Raw genomic sequence first — 18,578 nt, 5'->3', positions numbered from 1 at the left:
CAGGAAAGATAAGGTATATGGCCTTGTAGGAATGGCTTCAGACGCCCGCGGCTTTTCTATCGATTATAATAAATCAGTCTTTGAGATTTGGACCGATGTGATGGAATTTATGAATCAACACAGCCTATTTTTTGACAGGGATATCATATCCATCGGGCACCTCGTTAAGTTTCTACTCACGGGGGCGGAATGCGATCCCTTGCAGCAGATCCTGGGGCTATACGCACCTAGAGAGGTCAAGCAGAGCTCGATGAAATATGATAGTAGTCTTTGTACTCTTTTTTCTATCTTTGAAGAGAAAATCTAAGGCAAATAAACTCTTTGTATACTTTAAATATCCCGAATACCATAAGGTATAAAGATTTATTTTAAAATAGTTGTTTAAAGCTATTAATAGTATTTAACTATATTATATGGTTTGTGGAGATATCCAAATTATATTAGCCAAAGTAGACCCGGCCGTTCTATTTCAGAAGGTAATCTTCAGCCTATCAAGGCAGAGGACTTATAATGACTAGGCAGTAAAGTTTATAGCTTAACAAGGCTTCTGTTACTCCTTGATAAGTATAGACATTGCACGGCTTCTAATCTGTTATACCTTCTACGTATATATAGTATACTCAGCTGAAGATCTATCAGAGTTGCTCCTCCCAAAACTGTGGTACTATGCGTAGTACTGTCAGAGAGCAATACCATGCAATACCCACCTACCGCCAGTAATACCCACCAAGTAAGCAAAAAAAATATTTCCCCATACGAAATGCAATTTTTCAACCAGATGTAGGAAATCCAACAAAATTAACAAGAGTGAAATAACATTCGAATTTCATTTTAAAATTAGGTGGATTTTAGTATTTTCGCAGTATTCTAACTTCACGCCCTGCCCACGTGCGTACCACAGTTAACTTTTCCTCCTCCGAATTTGGCCTCTCATGTTCTTCCATCCCTCCCACCTCGATCACATCCTCAACAGCATTTGCCCTTTTAATTGCTTTTTTGGCTCAGAAATAACACTACCAGCCACTAGAGCTTCGGCTAATGTCATAAACCTTTTATTAGGATTCAGTATCGCCCCCCTCTTCTTGCCTCTGCTCAACCGGTCAACCTCCTCCTCTAGACTAGCTATTCTGGTGCCGAGAGAGGCAATCTTTGACTCTTGAGCTTTAAACCCTCTTATTATTAGAAAGTAACATCTTCTTGTTAATAGGCTCTTGTTCTTCCCCAGATCTCTGATATAGCAGCTGGTCATTGGCGTATAATCAGGGTCGACTTGCCTATCTCTGTGGCTATCTAACCTGGGCATTATTTCTTTCCTATCTAGCTAAATCTTAGGATAGAGGAGCGCTTTCCGTCGTAAAATCGGTCAGTTCCTAGTCACTCTCCAGCCTAAGAGGATATTTTTCTTTATTATACCTACTGCTTTAGCTTTAGTATAGGGCTTAATAAAGTTAACCTTATCTACCGGCGCAGAATTAGTTAGGCTGGTAAGTTTCTATAGTTCTTTTTAATAGGCAGCCTTAGAGGCATTAAAGATACTATTATCCAGTGGCTACAGGCCATGAGAGCAGTGTATAGGCAAGTAATAGCAATGAACATTATTTAAAAAACATAGAGCCATCTGCTTATCCTAGATTTAGGGTCAGCGCTATCAGCGGTATTTCTAATTTAGAACAAGTAGACACCTATAGATATATAGCTCCTATGGCTATATAATATAATAAGCCTTGCATTAGGCTTATCTGCTGATTATATTTAAGGCAGATAGAACTCCTTAAGCTACGTAACTATAATATAGTTATCTATCTAGCTATTATTAGATATAATATAATACCAGTTGGCAATTATTTTAAACTTATCTATGAACTACTACTACTAAAAGTCTTTACCTTTAAAGATAATTCCAGGATTTAAAAGACAGCTATTTATGGTAACTGCTTTAATAAAGGTAATCTAAGTATAAGTTTACAAGCCCTTAAGAAAGGCCTTCCTCCTAGGATCACTACTGCTAATAACTAAAGAATCTAAGCCTAGCTTTTTAATAAATTAATAAGTTTTATAGGAAAAATAATTAATACTTACTAAACCTAGCTATAATACTACCCTTATTAATATTAACTATATTCTCTGACTTAATCTAACTATATTTACTTTCCTAGATACTAAAATACTAATTAATAGCTATTAAGATAAAAGAGTTAAACCTTACAGCTTCCTGGTATTTTCCTACCCCTGTCTTTGATATTAGGATAGTATTTAATAAACTTGGCTAATTAATATATACTAATATGCCTTTCCTGGCCTTACTATCTTAAGGGGGCAGTAACAGTGGCACAAACTTAACTATAGGAAGGAGCATAGCCTAAGGCCTCTTATTAAAACATCCAGGTAACTAATCTAGACTTCTACAACTTAAATAAAAGCTAAGTAGGTTAGGTAATCTTAGATTTTAGCAGTAGACCTCTCAACCTGTTAGATGAGAGTAGTTTAAGGCATAATATTTTTTTAGGCAGCCTAGTTCTAGGAAAGACCTTTATCTATAACATCTAATATAACCTAGATAATATCCTCCTATATATAAGATTATTGAGGCATATTAGAAGTAATAAAGGAAAGATAGGAAAGCAAAAATTCTTAATAAAGCTTTAGGGAGGCTGGTTAATAAGGGGGGGCATTTCAGATATTTTATATTAGTGCTATATAACTATACCATATATATCACTAAAGAAGTAATATTATAATATTTAATTCTATGTAATTACTAAGATAATAGGCATTCTCTTATAAAAATACCTTTTCTTTTAATAAAGTATTGTGTAAATGAAATTAGGCATTTTATATAAGGAAATATTTTTTTGCTTACCTTTAGGTGGTACTGCATGGGTAGGCCTATACTCAGATTTTGGCCACCGCCATGTATCAGGAGGTGCAACTAGAAGTTTAATGCTGATATGTTATCTGTATCTATGTGCCTATCTGCTATTACAAAGTGAAGCGAAGATTCAAAAGAAATGGCCATTATAACGGCCATACAGAATGGAAAATAAGGTTCCCAAAAAGGCTTTGGAAGCCGCCGGATGGTAAAACATTTACCACGGGGCGAATGCTCGGCAAAGCTTACCATCGTGTCGCTGCACCCAATCCTCACTTCCAACACACCGAGGGCACCACAAAAGACCATCAGGATCATATTTTTCCTTGATTTCGCGAAGGCGGGCGTAGTTTGGTCCCCAAAATGACGATTGCCAGTCCGGTTCGATCGAGCTTGCCTTGTTTTCATGCGTTAGTAGAGTCCCTATGCTTCAATAAAGGATTGATGTCTTGCCTCGTTGAGATAGGCACCTTGAACAGGGTCGAGGTCTCTCAGCAATCCAAGCTTGCGGTATGTCATATCGTGGATCATGCTTCGGATCTCGGTTTCGTTCGTTGAGTCCGTCCAAGCTTGACCGGTGATGAGATGGACAGTTGCGTTGCGCCAGGAAGGATGAAGAGAGTTGTTGACAGATTTGGGGCTGATTGTGAGAGTACCGGACATTGAGAGATTTGGCAGGCCGTTCTGAACACTATTAGTGAGAGAGCTTAGAGAATGCAGTTTATCCTCCATCCATACCGATGGTGCTTTCTTGGTAGGGCCAATCTTCTTGTACACGGCGGCGAACTTGTCAGTTTTTTCTATGACGGCACGTCGTGAGATTAGGCGGGATGTTCTAATACTATGGCCTGCGCTGACAGATCCAATATCAGGCAAAATCTTGAGCAAACCTTGCCAGTTGTTCACAGGAAGCCTGTTCAAGGACCAGGCGACTGTTGCGTTGGAAGATCTTAACAGCTTTGCAAATGGTCGGATGGCATCTTCGTAGGTTTTGTTGGACGCTTCAAACATCATCAATGAGCCGCTGAAGGTGAGAGCTTCGGCCGAAGGAGGTCCTTCAACCGTGTAGTAGCCGTGGATACCTGCATCCTGCATGGCGGGGAACAGAGCATGGGCATCTGCGATGAACTGGTACCACTCGTCTTCCGAGGTGTGATTCTTGATACTGGTATCGAATGCTACCATGACCATTTGAGGTGCAGGATAAGCTTTGACGGTGAGACTTGTGATGACACCAAAGGTGCCACCACCACCACCGCGGATGGCCCAGTAGAGGTCCTCATTTTGACATTCATTGGCAATCACGACTTTTCCAGATGGAGTAACAATCTCTGCCTCTAGGATGTTGTCTGCACCCTGTCCGTAGTGGCCCGTAGCGAATCCGTGACCACCTCCAGTAGACCAACCGGCGACTCCAACGTCCTATAACGAGTCAGTCACCATGAAAACTTCACTAGGAATGGGAAAACTTACGTTACTGGTACCGCTAACAGCCAGAGCATTCCTGGCAGCCAATGTTTCGACCATTTCCCCATCCTGAACGCCAGCGCCAACAGTGGCAGCCATGCGTGGGCTTGGGGTGTCCTTCGAATTGGGACAGGTAGAGTTGAAGTTCTCAATCAGTTCAATGCCCTTCAAGTTGTGAGTCCAGATCCTGGCAAAAAGTCAGCATCAGCTCGGAATATTTAGTTCTGGCTACACGTACGACAGACTGCTTGACCCTAAGTTCCTGTGCGTTGTTAGCAAGTATTCTCTACACAAAGTGTCAACTCAAATTCTTTACCTTCCATCGCCAGCATGTCCCGTGTTCTTGATGACCAATCTGATGTTCTTCACCGCGGCGAACCTCAGCGCTTCTACAACATGATCCGTGGTAGTAGCGTTCACGACATAAGGAGGAAGCACGTCGTTTGAGCATCCTCGCTCGCCCGCCTCGGGGTCGTCGTAGATACTAGTTCCGTTCTTGTAGACCGGAATACAACCAGCATTCGACCACTCGCTGTGAAGGCTCGCCGGATCGCTAGAGTGAAACTTTGACTCTGGCCACTGCTTGATGACGGAATCGCAAGCCTCGGCGTCGTAGTTGGGATGAGATTTGTAGCAAACAGCGCCTGGAGGTGTATAGCGAATCAGGTGGCCGCCAATGGTGGAGTTCAGAGCGGTCCAGGTTTTGGTCGATGGCCAGCAGGAATCGTCAGTAGTCTGAAGATGTCGTTAGCAACCTAATTAGGACGGCCATAGTAGACTTACGCATCGACATTGGTCTTTGGCAAGTGCACTTGAAAGGAAGAAGCCTGCAATAGCAAGCGAATATGATGGGTGCATGGTATTCGAGTCTTCTCAGAATGTCACCTGTAGGGTAGTAGGATGAAGACTAGAAGATCAATTCTCGATTGTAAGGTCTCTGTTTTATTTACAAGAGACTGAACTTATACAAAAGGTGGGCACTGACGTAATGACACCAATTACGCAGAAATACAATAGCGAAAAATCAGGTCGAATACGGAAATATCCACGAAGAATAAGTTGAGCACTCACTTGGGTGGAGCATTCGCTTATGATACACGATAAATAAGGCAAGGATAATCAACACAGCCCGTCGGCAGCGACAAATATAAGCTGCAAGTCCCGTAGGCCCCGGAATTTAGTGGACTCCGGGACTTCCGGAAACCTGTTTTTCGTTTGCTACAGGGCAAAACTGCGCTAACACGTTACTTGTTCACTCAATATTACTAATACGCGTATAGGCGGCCGCACGTAACGATAGTAACTCGTACATGCATAAAGCGTTCAATTTCGAAACAGTATGTTCTAACACGGGATATAGCATTATTTTCGTGAAACTACATCCTTTTCATCCGTGCAAACTGGTAGGCTCCCAAATGCCACACGGCTGCTGCCCTTACCAGGGGTCTAATGTTGTGGTATCAGATAATCAGACTAAGGACCTTCAGTCCCTTCGATGCATTGGTCCTGGAAGAATGATTGAAGCAGTAAAGGCGTGGGTTTGTAGTAGAATGCTTATATTAAAGCGGTAAGCAAGCAGGCTTGCATAGGCAATCTTCATATGATTTCGGTATAAGATGGCCAGAGAAGGACAAGTCCAACTTTCGTGAACCGAGAGGGCTAGCTGACAAGAGCTTGGCCCAACAAAGAGGATGCTTGCAGATCCCAATCAAAAAATCCGTAATTTTCTTGGTAAAAATGGGCAGACTTAAATTGTTTTTTAAAAACTGCTGTATATGCCTGAGACGTCGGGGCCGGAAGTAAAATAAATAATCTACTTGGTATTTATCTTCTCCTATCGAGTAAACTCTGAACCCAAGACCTTGTTTCCAAGCTGGGAAGACGGGATTGGAGAACGGCAAGCATGGGCCATGACATAAGCAATAATCTAGCAGCCATACCAGGTCCCCCTTGCGCACACTTCAAGTTGCCATCAATAACCTTGCGTATAATCTCGCAAAGCTCGTCCACTACGGTCGCTTTCAACACATTTTCCACTGGGGCCCCGACATCTTCTAGCAGAGATAAAAGCATTTCGGTCATGTGCAAGCGCATCGTCAGGTACAGACTCTTAGCTATTGCAACGCTCGTCTCATTATCTGGACTTAGTAATCCATTGAAGTACCCGGGGTGGGTAGCAGAACGCGGACATTGGGCGACAAGGGATGCGGCATGCCCAAGGTTTGCAATTGTCTGAATGATTTCGTCGATAAGTGTAGCCATATTTGCTGAAGAGAGGTTTGAGCAAAGTGTAGATGTCAAAATGCGAACTTTTCCGGTCAGCTCGACACAATCTTGTATAAGCGGCTCGATTGTACGAAATTGGGCCCAATTGGTCCAAGGGCTTACAAAGTCGGTCTTCAGTGAGCTCGGGTCGGTACCTAGGAGGAAAATATCGAGTAGCTGCACCAGGCAAAAGACGAAAGATATCAACGTCAGCTAGAGTTGGAGACTTTGCAATATCATGGAAAGATTGACTTACACGAACATGCCTATAGAATTGGAAGACACTTATGTCTATAGAGCTGTCTAGTTTTTGCCGAGTTCGGTATCGAATAAGCGCGAGTGCACCTGTAGCGTGTGGGTGGCATTTTAACCCATCTGTCTCTACCTTTCTTTCCGACCGTTGTTGAACGATGACCTTCGTTAGTTAGCATATAAATGAACATTGAGAACGATGAGGGTCAGAGAACTGACTTCGAAGAGGCCTAGAAGGAAAATGGACATCAAGATGGCGTCATTCTGTAATTGAGCCGGCTCGGCGATATCTCTCTTCAATGCAGAAACTGCGGCGCAATATTCCAATTTGGGTAGAAGTCCATATTGGTTAAGATTTGCAGACGAGTGGGCTAGAGCTGCGGCTTGGAGAGCATGCATGAAAGGCGATACAGAAGTATTGACAGCTATGAAGGGAAGGGCTACGAACACGCCCACGCTGGCGTCGAAGCACAAATCATAGTACATCCGATGAACGGCGTAAATTTGGACGTTCTGATCAATATCCCTGGAAACTGAGACGGGCGAGGCGTGAATGGCCGATGCCGTCAAGGGCGGTGTATCTGTGTTGTTTTGTCTCAGGCGTTGCTGACGATTCACTCTCAATTGTACCTTGCGAGAAACCTGCTCGTTTTGTTGTCTGTGTATCAAGCTCCAGGTATCCGGATAACCAGGGCATACATGAGTGAGACGCTTACATCGCCCACATGATGGTTTTTCGAGATCGCACTGCATACGTGGTGTGAGAGATTATGTGTCGCTATCGCATGAAGCGCCGCCTCACCTTGACACGGCTGTCTTTGCAGCTGAAACAGCCCATTGCTGGTCGTCCGAGATTAACCATGCTCAAGGCTTGAATACATGAATTACCATAACCTGAGAGGCGGTGGTCGAACGGGGAGGGGCTTTATACGAACGAAATGTTGGTAAACTCAATTTGTGAAACGGACATTAGGATACCGATCGGGATTAGTTATGCCTCATAGTGAAACGCCACCGTACTCATCATCCCGTGCCAATCTCCACATTTTATTTTGGTAATACCCCGTGCCATAATTGCCACGCTAAGCCGTGATTGTCCAACACCGTTGACTACAATATACACAACTGCACAAACCCGGCGCGCCTCCCGGTATCCCAGTATCTCAACTTATATCCTGCATTTCAACGCAAAATGTATGGGCGGGGCGAAGACAGAAGGGGTGAGCGCATTCCACCTTGCATTTCACTCCATCATTTCCTTCTTCTGAGAAGCACCTTCAATGGGGGACATCCAGACCGGGCGTCGAGACACGAAGATCTCTCCTTGAGGCTTGATGGTAGCCAAGAGCTCGGGATCATCAAAGATACCCGCCTTGACAAATTTGATACCAGGAGCAGCAGGGCCATCACGAAACACTGTAGTACCGCAGGTAGGGCAGAATGTATTCGTAACAGGGTTGCCAGCCTTGCTCAGCTTTGTGAACGTCTTCGACGGTCCCTCAAGTTGAACCAGATCACCAGGGACAACCCAATTGAGGCCATGAGTGCTACCAGATGTTTTGCGGCAATCCAAACAATGGCACAAGACCTTGCTTATACATTAGTAACGGCAAAAGGAAAGTGAGGGTTAGGAAAGTTCATACAACGGCGACAGGGTCACCCGAGACCTCGACTTTGACTCCACCACAAAGACAATGACCAGAAGACATGGTAATAAGCACAGGAAAGGGTAATTCTGCAGATGAGCTTATGCTTAAGAATGGGAGAAGTCTGATATGATTTCTTGGTTAGACATTGATCAATTGGAATGGGCTGGATAACGCGATGCCTTTATAATGAATGCCTCGTAGACATCGGGAGTAGCATGTATACCAGCCTCCTAATACCGATAAGGGTTAGGTACTGTCTGATCGCGACTAAGTGGGATAATGCACTAAACTTAATCAGTCACCTATAGCGAGGGCGGCCTCCCATTGGATGATGTAACGATGGCTTGTGTATTTCCGCCCTCGAGTTTGTCAAGTATTGGTAATGAATTGGTCGATCCCGACATATATACCCTTACTAATAAAACCTATAGCATGAACTCTATATTCAGATCGTTTTTATGCCGTATTGGACTTCTTCTCAAGCAGTCGTGCTTTTCCAAATCAAGTCAGGACTTGAACACTACGCGTTCAACAGAGTTTAGAGGCAGGCGTACTTCGCTAAACTAGCTTGATTCTGTGTCCGGTACCTGCAAGCAATATTAATCAGTATGTGTCCACCCCATTCTCTTTTGTTTTTAAACTGTCACACCGAGACGACATAAATAGTTGTGCAAGGGCCCGCGTCTTGACGATAGGTATAAGGCTGAAGGATTCCCCTCTTGATAACAATTCTAAGCCATTGCAGGCTTTCCAGGCAATGGATATAGCAATTAGATGGCATCTAGCTCTACTACAATACAATAAAAGCTTTGTATACTTACATTAGCTAGGCTACGGCAAACAGTATCAAGACATTCATTTACTATTAGAATGTGATAATATGTTGATTTCCCTTTATATATTTTGTAAGAGAGGTTCTAGGAGTAATACAAAGAGCCACAAGACACACTGGCTGTGAAAATTGAAAGGGAGAGCCCGATTCGTCAGACCAATGGAGCACTTCTCCCAATTTGCCTCGCAGGTCGGCATCACATTTGTGCCGAATGTCTACCCTCTTAATAATAGGCCCCATATATGCTGATTTTGTTGACATCTCGGTATTCGTAAACCTCATTAACCGCCGGAGACACTGGGCTATATCAAGGATTGTTTTTCTCCACTCCACTAGCAAACTGTACACATTACCTGTTGGATAGGCAGCTATACGATGGGGTGAGTGTATTAAGATGTGGAGCAGAATGTTGTGATGTTATTAATTGTTGACTTGATTCTTTGATCAGTCCTAGCATGCATAATGTAGGCACATTCGATAAAGCTAATAGGGATCAATCCGATGTGGAGAACAAAGATAATGATTGTATTAATGAAGCATGCCTCCCGCCCCCTTTTTTCTCGCGAGGGGCTTTATGTCATCTCACGCCCCCTCTGACTAAGGTTAGGATATCGATCTATCAGAGGTTTCGTAATGGCAGAGCTAATACCATACTTTGCAATTATATTCTCTATAAGTAAGAACTAATTGCAGATAATGGTCAGACCTTTACGTTTAGCTCTCCGATAGTCGTATCTACAATTAAAGTGCGTTCTAAGTTCTGAGTGGTAATTAATGAATCCACGTGTCTAGCACTTGCCAACAGGTGACGCATCGCGACCGGCCAGCACTCAGTAAGCTATTTCTTCTACATCACGCAGTCTCAAGGGGGAAACCTCGCGAGCCAAGGTCTAGATTGAATTGAACAATACTCTGTTCTTCTAGATCGGATAATCTACGTAATTCCGGAGTGACATCGCACCGAGCAGGGATGCCGCGGTATCGGCGCCAGAGCGAACTGTACGGCGTCCTGTAGGTCCTTGCGGCACAACGAAGACCCAAAACTGGGTCTTTTCAAAGGACTTGAAGAACAAGAATGATATTTGCCTCTTGATTTATCTGTGACATGCTTGGTGGTTGCGACATGTGTGGCGAAAGAGAGGGGAGAGAGTGAGAGATTTTTGATTAACCTGCTGATAGTGTACTTTATTAGATATTAATTAATTAAGATGACACATAAAGGGTAAGTTAGTCTACTTTAGATTTCTATTTTAATATGTAGTTAACGCAATAACAGCCCTAACAATTGTTATTACCTCTCGTTGGATGAGTACCCGGCACAAGAGACATCATGCTGATTGCTTCGGCTCGCCAGTCATCAGCCTGTAAATGGCTTTGAGTAGTCTCAAAAACCATATTAACGAGGCGTTTATTAGTATATGTTGGCCAAGTCGTATGAAAATCGGATACTAAAAACACATTATAAGTTAGTTTCAAGGAAAGGAGGTGTCTGAAGGTGGTCCATAAGGTAACACGTAACTGACCATTGTGGAAGTTCGGGTTCCGCTTGGTTGCAAAGCTGATCCACATTCGGCTCATGAGTTCGGCGAGTTTGACATGTTTCTCCTTCAGGTTAGGCTCGGCTGGGAAAGGGTTTATCTCCCAGCCAAAGCCTTCCGTGTCCCTAAACGTATATGCCACATCTGAAAAGTGGGCAGCTCCAAGCGTATCTGGATCCATGTTTGCTGGTACACCGTCGAATAAGAAACTATAGCTCGGCACGTTTTCTCTAGCCCATGCTTGGGTTGCAAAACGCCTTCCAGCAGTGAATGTCATGTCACCCAGCCACAACGTTGCCTGGCCATAATAGTTGCCGTACTTTGGACCGGGGTTCGGCTTCACAGTACCTAGACCAGCTGTCGAAGGAGTATTGATTTCCTGAGCGTACAGTTGCGCCCAATGTTGGGCGACTGTATCATTAATTGGGCCTCTTATCCAAGAAGTCTTGATGAACGATTTGAAGTGCTCCTCAGTCTCAAATGAGCCCGTCGTACCCAATATTTGCTGCAGTAGAGATGTTCCCTCATTCCTCGTCGAACCAATGAGTAAAGGTACTTTAGCAAAGCGGCCCGAGTGTAAGAGCTCTTCGCTAGGTGCTGTAATTATTCCGCCATCAACAACAAATGAAGGTGTCAAGAGAGAACCAGCTTGTTGCAATAACTCAGCGGGAGCTGCGCGTAGACAATTCAGTGAGTCTTTAGAGTCTGAACAACCAGTTTTGTTCAGTACCATATTGAAATCGGCTTCTCGATCCGATATCTCACGGCTGAGAACGGGTACCGTATAGGGACCTCCACTTTGTGCGATTGCGGCATTGAAGAGACCATCGTTTCGGCCTCCGAAGGCGAGGAGATGAAATCCGACTGACATAGCACCAGCTGACTGGCCCATTATCGTAACCTGTGATGCATCTCCGCCAAAATATCCGATGTTTTCTTGAATCCAATGGAGAGCCTGCCGTTGGTCGTAAAGGGCAATATTAGATACGCCAGCCGCCTCTATTTCCAGGCCACCCAGAAAGCCAAAAGCACCGAGACGATAATTGAAGCTGACGAAAATGATTGGTGTTCCCATCTCCACGGATGTCTGCACGAGAAAGGTTCCATTGGTCCTGCCGTCGCTGGCGCTGCCCTCCTGGAATGCCCCCCCATGTATCCATACGAGCACGGGAAGTGGTGAACGCTGGGTTGCTGGCCGTATAATGTTGATGTGGAGACAATCTTCGCTGACCGGGTCTGTGACGTTTTGACTAAATCCAGCCAGTCGAATATCGTTTCTAAGGCAGCGCGCTCCATATGACTCTGACTTCCGAATGCCGGCCCAAGGTTGTGCAGGCTGGGGTTTGCGCAGACGGAGGTCATTTACAGGCGGCGCCGCATAGGGTATACCGAGAAAGAACTCCTGGTCGTAGTGGCTATTAAAAATGCCACTCAAGGTGCCATTCTTGATGGTCACAGTTGGAGGGCCTCGGGGTCCTAACGAGGAAGTTGACGGCGACTTGGCGTCAACTGCAAAGACCAGGAGCAGCCATGCTATAAAACAGGCAAAATTAAACATAATTCAGAGAGATAGAGAGAACACGCCAAATGTAAGGAAAGTGTCGTACTAGCGATATGTTGACAGGAATTTCTATCTGGCGGTTCACCAATTGATCGTGGTTAAATACTTGGCAGATTTGGCAGCGGGGCGGTCTTCCAGACATCGGCTTATGCGGGGTTAATTATGCCGCAGCTAATGCCGCATTCGCCGGCGTTATTAGCTTTACATACTTCTTTGTTAGCGCTAGTTTAAGTTCCGGTTTTCGGAATAGCGATTTTACCGGAACTAATTTAAAACTTTGGAACAGTCTCATATTCTACTCCCTTTCAGTCATTTCCTTTCCGTCTTCTCTTTCCGTCTTCCCTTTCCGCCTTCCCTGTTTCTACTTTTGACCATTCCCTACCAAGCAACAGAATGATTTCACGCGCCACTAAAAGAACAGGGAACTCGTTACCCACTGTTACCAGCAAACGACGAGCTCCGTATGCTGCTCGTGCATGTATCGCTTGCCGACGACGGAAAGGCAAATGCGACGGCCGGCAGCCATGCGACTACTGCGAAAACCGGGGTCGGACATGCCTCTACGATGAAGAAACTGTTTCTCCAGGTATAGAAACAGTTACAGCTACAGCGAGCGTTACTAGAGCTCCGGCACAACCATCAGCGTTCCAAAGCGACGAGTCTAATCGAAGCCTTTCGCCGCCGCTGACACCAGCCGCAGCCAATGGTCCGCCGTCTCCAGCCATTCTACCAAATAGTTCAGGGGCACCAGATGTACCTAGTAATGGATGCGGAAGCGGCAATGACAGTGACCTTACAAGTCTTGTTGCAAGTCTTCGCACCGAGTTGCAACAAGTCAAGGCCATGGTTGAAGCGCAAAGTAATGGGACCCACAGCCTAGGTTCAGTTGCTTCACCCCACACATTGCATGCACCTGGTGACCACACAAGTTTGTCAAACAGACGGCCGCATGCCACTCAAACAGATACCACTCCAAGCTATGCTAGTCATTACTTTTATGGTCCTACAAGTCCAGACTACAGCATGAACCTGGTACAAATCACTTTGCGACAACTGGGTTATCTCGCATCATCATCGCACCAACCCATGCTACCAAGTGTAAATGGTAACGATGCTGTATTGCCGCCCATACCACATTGGCCGTCCAGGCGTCATTTTGACCGCTATCAGCTATTGCAATTCCGGTCATGGTTATCGCTACAGGAAGCCAAAGATGCTGCAGATACATATCACAGAGTCATAGGAGAACTGCACCCATTTGTCAACATTGACAGAGTTAGAAGGCAACTGGAATCATGCTATTCCAGTGATACGAACCAATCTTTGGGTGGAGAGAGCAACCAACCTGACGATGATGACCTGATCATCTTGGTACTTATGCTGGCTGTAGTAGCACAAGTCTCAAAAGACACTTTACTTGCAACGATGGCATCCGTCCTTCATTCTAACTTTATGCCCTCAGCCAATGCCGCAATTACATCTTCTACAACTAGTATCAAACAAGTCACCATCGCCTTACTACTGGTAAACAAACCCAGTCAGCTAATTCCCTATCAGAGCATGCTAACATATCTGATCAAGGGCTACTATTATTTCTCCCACGACCTCTCAAGGCTTGCATTAAGGTTATGTGGCATTGCTGGACGTATGTTGATGGAACTTGGCTTCCACAATAGCGACATGTTGAATCACATTCTCAAGACCGATTCTCAACGTAGAGAGGCTTCTGCTATCATGTGCTCCGTAATTATACTCGATCGTCAATGGAGCGCTATGACTGGCTTGCCCGCAAACTTCCCCAACGCCGCGTTCAGTCTCACGCCTACATTCATAGTGAGTCACCTAGTTTTGCTTTTCGCAACATCCCTAGAAACATCAATGAAATACACTGAGCTTATCCGCTAACTTGGAATGCTATAGGACGATATGCCATATGCAAAGGCTATGTACATGCTCATTCACATCAGCGACAGATTTGACGAACCTATATCCATCGCGGCCAGGGGAAATACTCGTATCGATGATGATGTGATGGAACTATTGGTTTTCCAGATTCAACAGTGGCAGAAAAAGTGCGTCGGGGACAAAGACCTTTCTGACATGGAGGTTTGGTTTGATGAACCATCAAACTTACCTCCGTCATGGCTCTTATTGCTGATCTACCGAGCTGCGTCGATAAAGAGCCTTCTGCTACGTCCTTATTTCTTTCCAACGTCGGATATCGAGAAGAGCAAACTATACCTTCCACAGGCCATGGAATTAGCAGTCAGGGTCACAGGGTCACTATTCAAAGTGGACAATGTCACGGACATGTACCGTAACCAGCGACCGTACTACCAGCACATCCTCGCGTCCATTTGTGCTCTGATGTTTCTAGTGGTGGGCTACATTGAGAAGCATCGCTCAACCATGTTACCGTATTTGACCCCAGGATATGACGACCAAATCCGTGAATGCTTTGTACGAGCACGCAATCTATCACAGAAGTACGGAGATGTGTCCACGGCCGCAAAAGATTTAGGGAAAAGGATTCGAGAACTTTGCCACGCTATGGAAACGTATGGTAAAGCACAGAGAGAAGCCTCTGAGGAAGCGATTCCGTCTACAATCGTTGCATTCCAAAGCAGCACCACATTTACAGGTCCCTCTGCGACATCACAAGACATTGGTCTTAACAATGAGCCTCGAGAAGAGGCCTTTGTCCCTATGACAGATCGTACTTTCGAGGCCGAAATGAACTCCTTCGGCGCGAACTTCGGCTTCGAGTTGCCGATGGAAGGTGATCATGGTCCGCAAGATACTCCGCCATGGGTATTAAGAGGGTGGCCTGCTAATTCACACAGTTTTCTTTTTCAATAAGTAAAGCTTATAAATGAAAGTAATATGATTTGATTTCGGGATGCTTGAAGCTCATATCAGCTTATGAAATATTTCAGCCGACATCTTGCTCATATCCCGGCTACATCTCAGTCTGAGCTTTCTTGAACCCCTCCCATCGCTCAAACCCATCAGTGAATATTCCTATCATATCCAACATCCTTCCAGCACTTTGATCGACAATATCGTCGATACCCCCAGGCCTGGTATAGAAAGCCGGAACAGGAGGGAAGATGATGGCGTTAGCACGACGAAGAGCAAGCATATTCTCAAGATGAATAGAACTCAAAGGTGTTTCCCGAATAGCTAGGAGTAGTTTGCGATCTTCCTTGAGTGTGACATCGGCGGCTCTTGATATTAGGTCATCGCAGTAACCAGATCGTACTGCAGCAAGAGTTTTCATGCTACAGGGAACAATCATCATTCCGTCATGCTGAAAGGATCCTGAAGCGATTGGTGCTGAGAGATCTTTTGCCGTGTATGATCTACTCGCAAGGCCTCGAATATCAGCTTCGCTCATGGATGTTTCGTATTTGAGTGTGGCTAATGCCCATTTGCTAATGATAAGATGAGTCTCCACACCTAGGTGGTGAAGAAGAGTTAAGATGCGGATGGCGTACGGGGCACCTGTTGCACCTGTAATTCCGACAACGATCCTCCTCGGCCTTGTTGATTCCAAAGATGGGAGGGCATTCTCTTGAACCTGGTCTTGTGCTCCACTCCAGCTCAAGTACGATTGGCTTGTGGAGAACAACCTGACATAAGGTCTTTGTATGAAGTGAGTAGGGTGGTAGAACGTGAACCTTTTTGAAGACACTCCAAGAAGTTGGCGTGTGGCGGAAGAGACTTCTTTCATGGTAAATAAAATGTCGTGTAGGGGTTAGGCAATGAGGAAAATCTAGTGCTCTCCATATACTTTCGACTACCAACCTTTATCCGGGTAATACTATTCCAAAAAGAAAACACACCTTTTATTCCAATCCCTTCAACTCTACGGAAACATAGCATCCTTCCCGCCCGGAGTGGCCATCTGTTCTGTTTCCGGAGTCCCGCAATGCCTTGTAATCTATTCCTGCTTTCCGTTCCGGTCCGCCGGAACTATGCCTCAAGGTCCGTAATGCGTGAACTAGGCCTCTGTTGTTAAGAAAGAGCCCTAAGTTCGATTCTGGCCTTAAAGATACCCAATGGTTTTAGCGATAGTGTAACTGTATTCTCCCATAATTTGTCACAACCATGTTCCGATTAACCCACCATCAGATTCTGTCATCTTTAAAACCTACATCAATCAGGGTTCGCCTTTATTCTAGCAAAGCATCACTAAACTCGAATCAAGGCGACCCGCAACTTGACTTCCGCAGCTTTGTGGAGGTCCTTCGCAAAGATGGAGATCTTGCCGATATTTATCAGGAAGTTGACCCCAATCTCGAAGTTGGGGCGGTTGTGAGAAGAGTTAGTGAAACCAACGCTAAGGCGCCGCTTTTCCACAACGTTAAAGGCACTCGAAATGGCCTGTGGAAGATGTTTGGAAACGCTGCCAGCCTTCGAAATGACAGCAAGTTCCGATACGGTCGAATTGCACGTAGCCTCGGTCTTCCCCCTGACTCAAATTGGAAGGATATCCTCGAAAAGATGCGCCTTGCTACAACTCGAGACCCCTTACCTCCAAATATTCTTTCGACGGGCCTATGCAAGCAAAATAAAATCTTTGGCGATGACATAGATCTCACGAATTTACCAGTTCCGCTGCTGCATCAAGGTGATGGCGGCAAATATCTTCAAACCTGGGGAGTACATATCTTAGAGACACCAGATAAATCATGGACGAACTGGTCTGTCTTTCGAGGCATGGTCCATGACAAGAGACGTTTGTCATGTCTCGTCATTCCAGGACAACACAACTCTATGATCAGGGATCAGTGGCTGAAACTTGGAAAAGATGAGGTCCCCTGGGCTTTATCTCTTGGCGCTCCACCAGCAGCAACCATTGCTGCATCGATTCCTATACCCCCTGGTGTTTCGGAGAGAGATTACGTGAGCTCACTCGCTGGAAAGCCACTTGACATGGTGAAATGCGAATTGAGTGATCTTCTCGTACCCGCAAATAGCGAGATCATCCTTGAAGGCACATTTTCTCTCAAGGACAAGGCTCTTGAAGGCCCATTTGAGGATTACATTGGTATGCACTTTGAGGGTGAAGCTGGCAATCAGCCCCTCTTCACCGTGGATGCTATCACCTATCGCGATGGTGCCATTCTGCCCGTTTCTGTGCCCGGCCGGCTGACAGACGAATCGGTAAGTTTGCAAAGCCAAGTTCTTCTCTAGGGCTGCATACTGACTATATTATTCTAGCACACAACGGCTTCCATGGCGTCAGTCCAGTTACTGGAGACGTTGCAACAACATGATCTTCCAATCAAAGACGCAGTCGCCCCCCTGGAGACCCTTGCAACTTGGTGCATACTACAGGTTGACAGTAAGAAGCTTGCCGAGATGAAGACGAACCCTGATGAACTCTGCACAACTATAGGCAACATAGCCTTCAATTCTAAGGCAACCATGCTAATTAATCGCATCTTATTGATCGGGGACGACGTGGACATACATGACTGGGCAGATGTCATATGGGCGTACACGTCCCGTTGCCGACCAGGTATTGACGAATATGTGTTTGACGAGGTGATGGGTCTTCCACTTACTCCATATCGGAAATACGGTCGCGGAAGTTCTGTTAAGGGAGGCAAAATGGTATCTAACTGCCTTTTAGTTATGGAATACGATAGAGGAAGAATTTTTAGATCTGTGGATTTTCGATCTTCGTATCCGCCAGAGCTTCAGGAGAAGATTGAAGGGAGGTGGATGGAAATGGGCTTTGATGCAGTTTAGTAGATTAGAACATATATTTGGCAGATGGTTTCTTTGCTCCTCTCGGATTTACTATTTTATTGCATAACAAGTCATGCCTCGATTTCGATGGTCCCGAAATCTTCAGTCTTAGATACATCTAAAACCATAGAGCGTTCTTGAATATGCGTGATAGGAAACCCTGAACGTCTGAATGCAACACAGCAGTTATTGTAACTGTAGCTCCGGACTACTCTTGTTGAGGCTCAATGACTTAGGAAAATCGGGGGAGGACGGGAAGAATAATGCGTATCTTCGCTTTATTAAGCCGCCTTTTGGTCATCGCCTCAAGTTCCGACGAACGCGCCGATGTCGCAAATTTTACAGAAGCACAACGCTGTGTGAAGCATCATGCAGAATTGCAAAC

General features: G+C 45.1%; 7 protein-coding genes across 7 annotated transcripts; 2 read left to right on the top strand and 5 right to left on the bottom strand.

The window, feature by feature from the left end:
• Positions 1-3,292: 3,292 nt before the first annotated feature.
• Positions 3,293-5,194, bottom strand: FOXG_14360 (uncharacterized protein; the record flags this gene model as incomplete). Its single annotated transcript, XM_018394426.1, has 5 exons — positions 3,293-4,291; positions 4,343-4,523; positions 4,575-4,598; positions 4,653-5,071; positions 5,120-5,194. The coding sequence occupies 5 exons, from the start codon at positions 5,192-5,194 to the stop codon at positions 3,293-3,295; spliced, it is 1,698 nt and encodes a 565-aa protein (XP_018254562.1).
• Positions 5,195-6,160: 966 nt separating this feature from the next.
• On the bottom strand, positions 6,161-7,691 carry FOXG_14359 (uncharacterized protein; the record flags this gene model as incomplete). The annotated part of the gene is made up of 4 exons (XM_018394425.1): positions 6,161-6,778; positions 6,858-7,016; positions 7,073-7,600; positions 7,656-7,691. 4 exons carry the CDS (start codon positions 7,689-7,691, stop codon positions 6,161-6,163), a joined length of 1,341 nt encoding a protein of 446 aa, XP_018254561.1.
• A 405-nt stretch (positions 7,692-8,096) lies between these two features.
• Positions 8,097-8,562, bottom strand: FOXG_14358 (uncharacterized protein; the record flags this gene model as incomplete). Its single annotated transcript, XM_018394424.1, has 2 exons — positions 8,097-8,441; positions 8,497-8,562. The coding sequence occupies 2 exons, from the start codon at positions 8,560-8,562 to the stop codon at positions 8,097-8,099; spliced, it is 411 nt and encodes a 136-aa protein (XP_018254560.1).
• A 2,050-nt stretch (positions 8,563-10,612) lies between these two features.
• On the bottom strand, positions 10,613-12,430 carry FOXG_21690 (uncharacterized protein; the record flags this gene model as incomplete). The annotated part of the gene is made up of 2 exons (XM_018402037.1): positions 10,613-10,782; positions 10,858-12,430. The coding sequence occupies 2 exons, from the start codon at positions 12,428-12,430 to the stop codon at positions 10,613-10,615; spliced, it is 1,743 nt and encodes a 580-aa protein (XP_018254559.1).
• Positions 12,431-12,826: 396 nt separating this feature from the next.
• Positions 12,827-15,292, top strand: FOXG_14357 (uncharacterized protein; the record flags this gene model as incomplete). Its single annotated transcript, XM_018394423.1, has 2 exons — positions 12,827-14,266; positions 14,354-15,292. 2 exons carry the CDS (start codon positions 12,827-12,829, stop codon positions 15,290-15,292), a joined length of 2,379 nt encoding a protein of 792 aa, XP_018254558.1.
• Positions 15,293-15,392: 100 nt separating this feature from the next.
• On the bottom strand, positions 15,393-16,166 carry FOXG_21689 (3-octaprenyl-4-hydroxybenzoate carboxy-lyase UbiX; the record flags this gene model as incomplete). Its single annotated transcript, XM_018402036.1, has 1 exon — positions 15,393-16,166. One exon carries the CDS (start codon positions 16,164-16,166, stop codon positions 15,393-15,395), a length of 774 nt encoding a protein of 257 aa, XP_018254557.1.
• A 377-nt stretch (positions 16,167-16,543) lies between these two features.
• Positions 16,544-18,193, top strand: FOXG_14356 (uncharacterized protein; the record flags this gene model as incomplete). Its single annotated transcript, XM_018394422.1, has 2 exons — positions 16,544-17,602; positions 17,660-18,193. 2 exons carry the CDS (start codon positions 16,544-16,546, stop codon positions 18,191-18,193), a joined length of 1,593 nt encoding a protein of 530 aa, XP_018254556.1.
• Between the last annotated feature and the right edge of the window lie 385 nt (positions 18,194-18,578).

This window comes from Fusarium oxysporum, chromosome 15, assembly GCF_000149955.1.
Source record: "Fusarium oxysporum f. sp. lycopersici 4287 chromosome 15, whole genome shotgun sequence".
Classification (NCBI taxonomy): Eukaryota; Fungi; Ascomycota; class Sordariomycetes; order Hypocreales; family Nectriaceae; genus Fusarium; species Fusarium oxysporum.
Note: the sequence above shows the minus strand (reverse complement) of the source record. Positions and strands in the feature narration are given on the sequence as shown.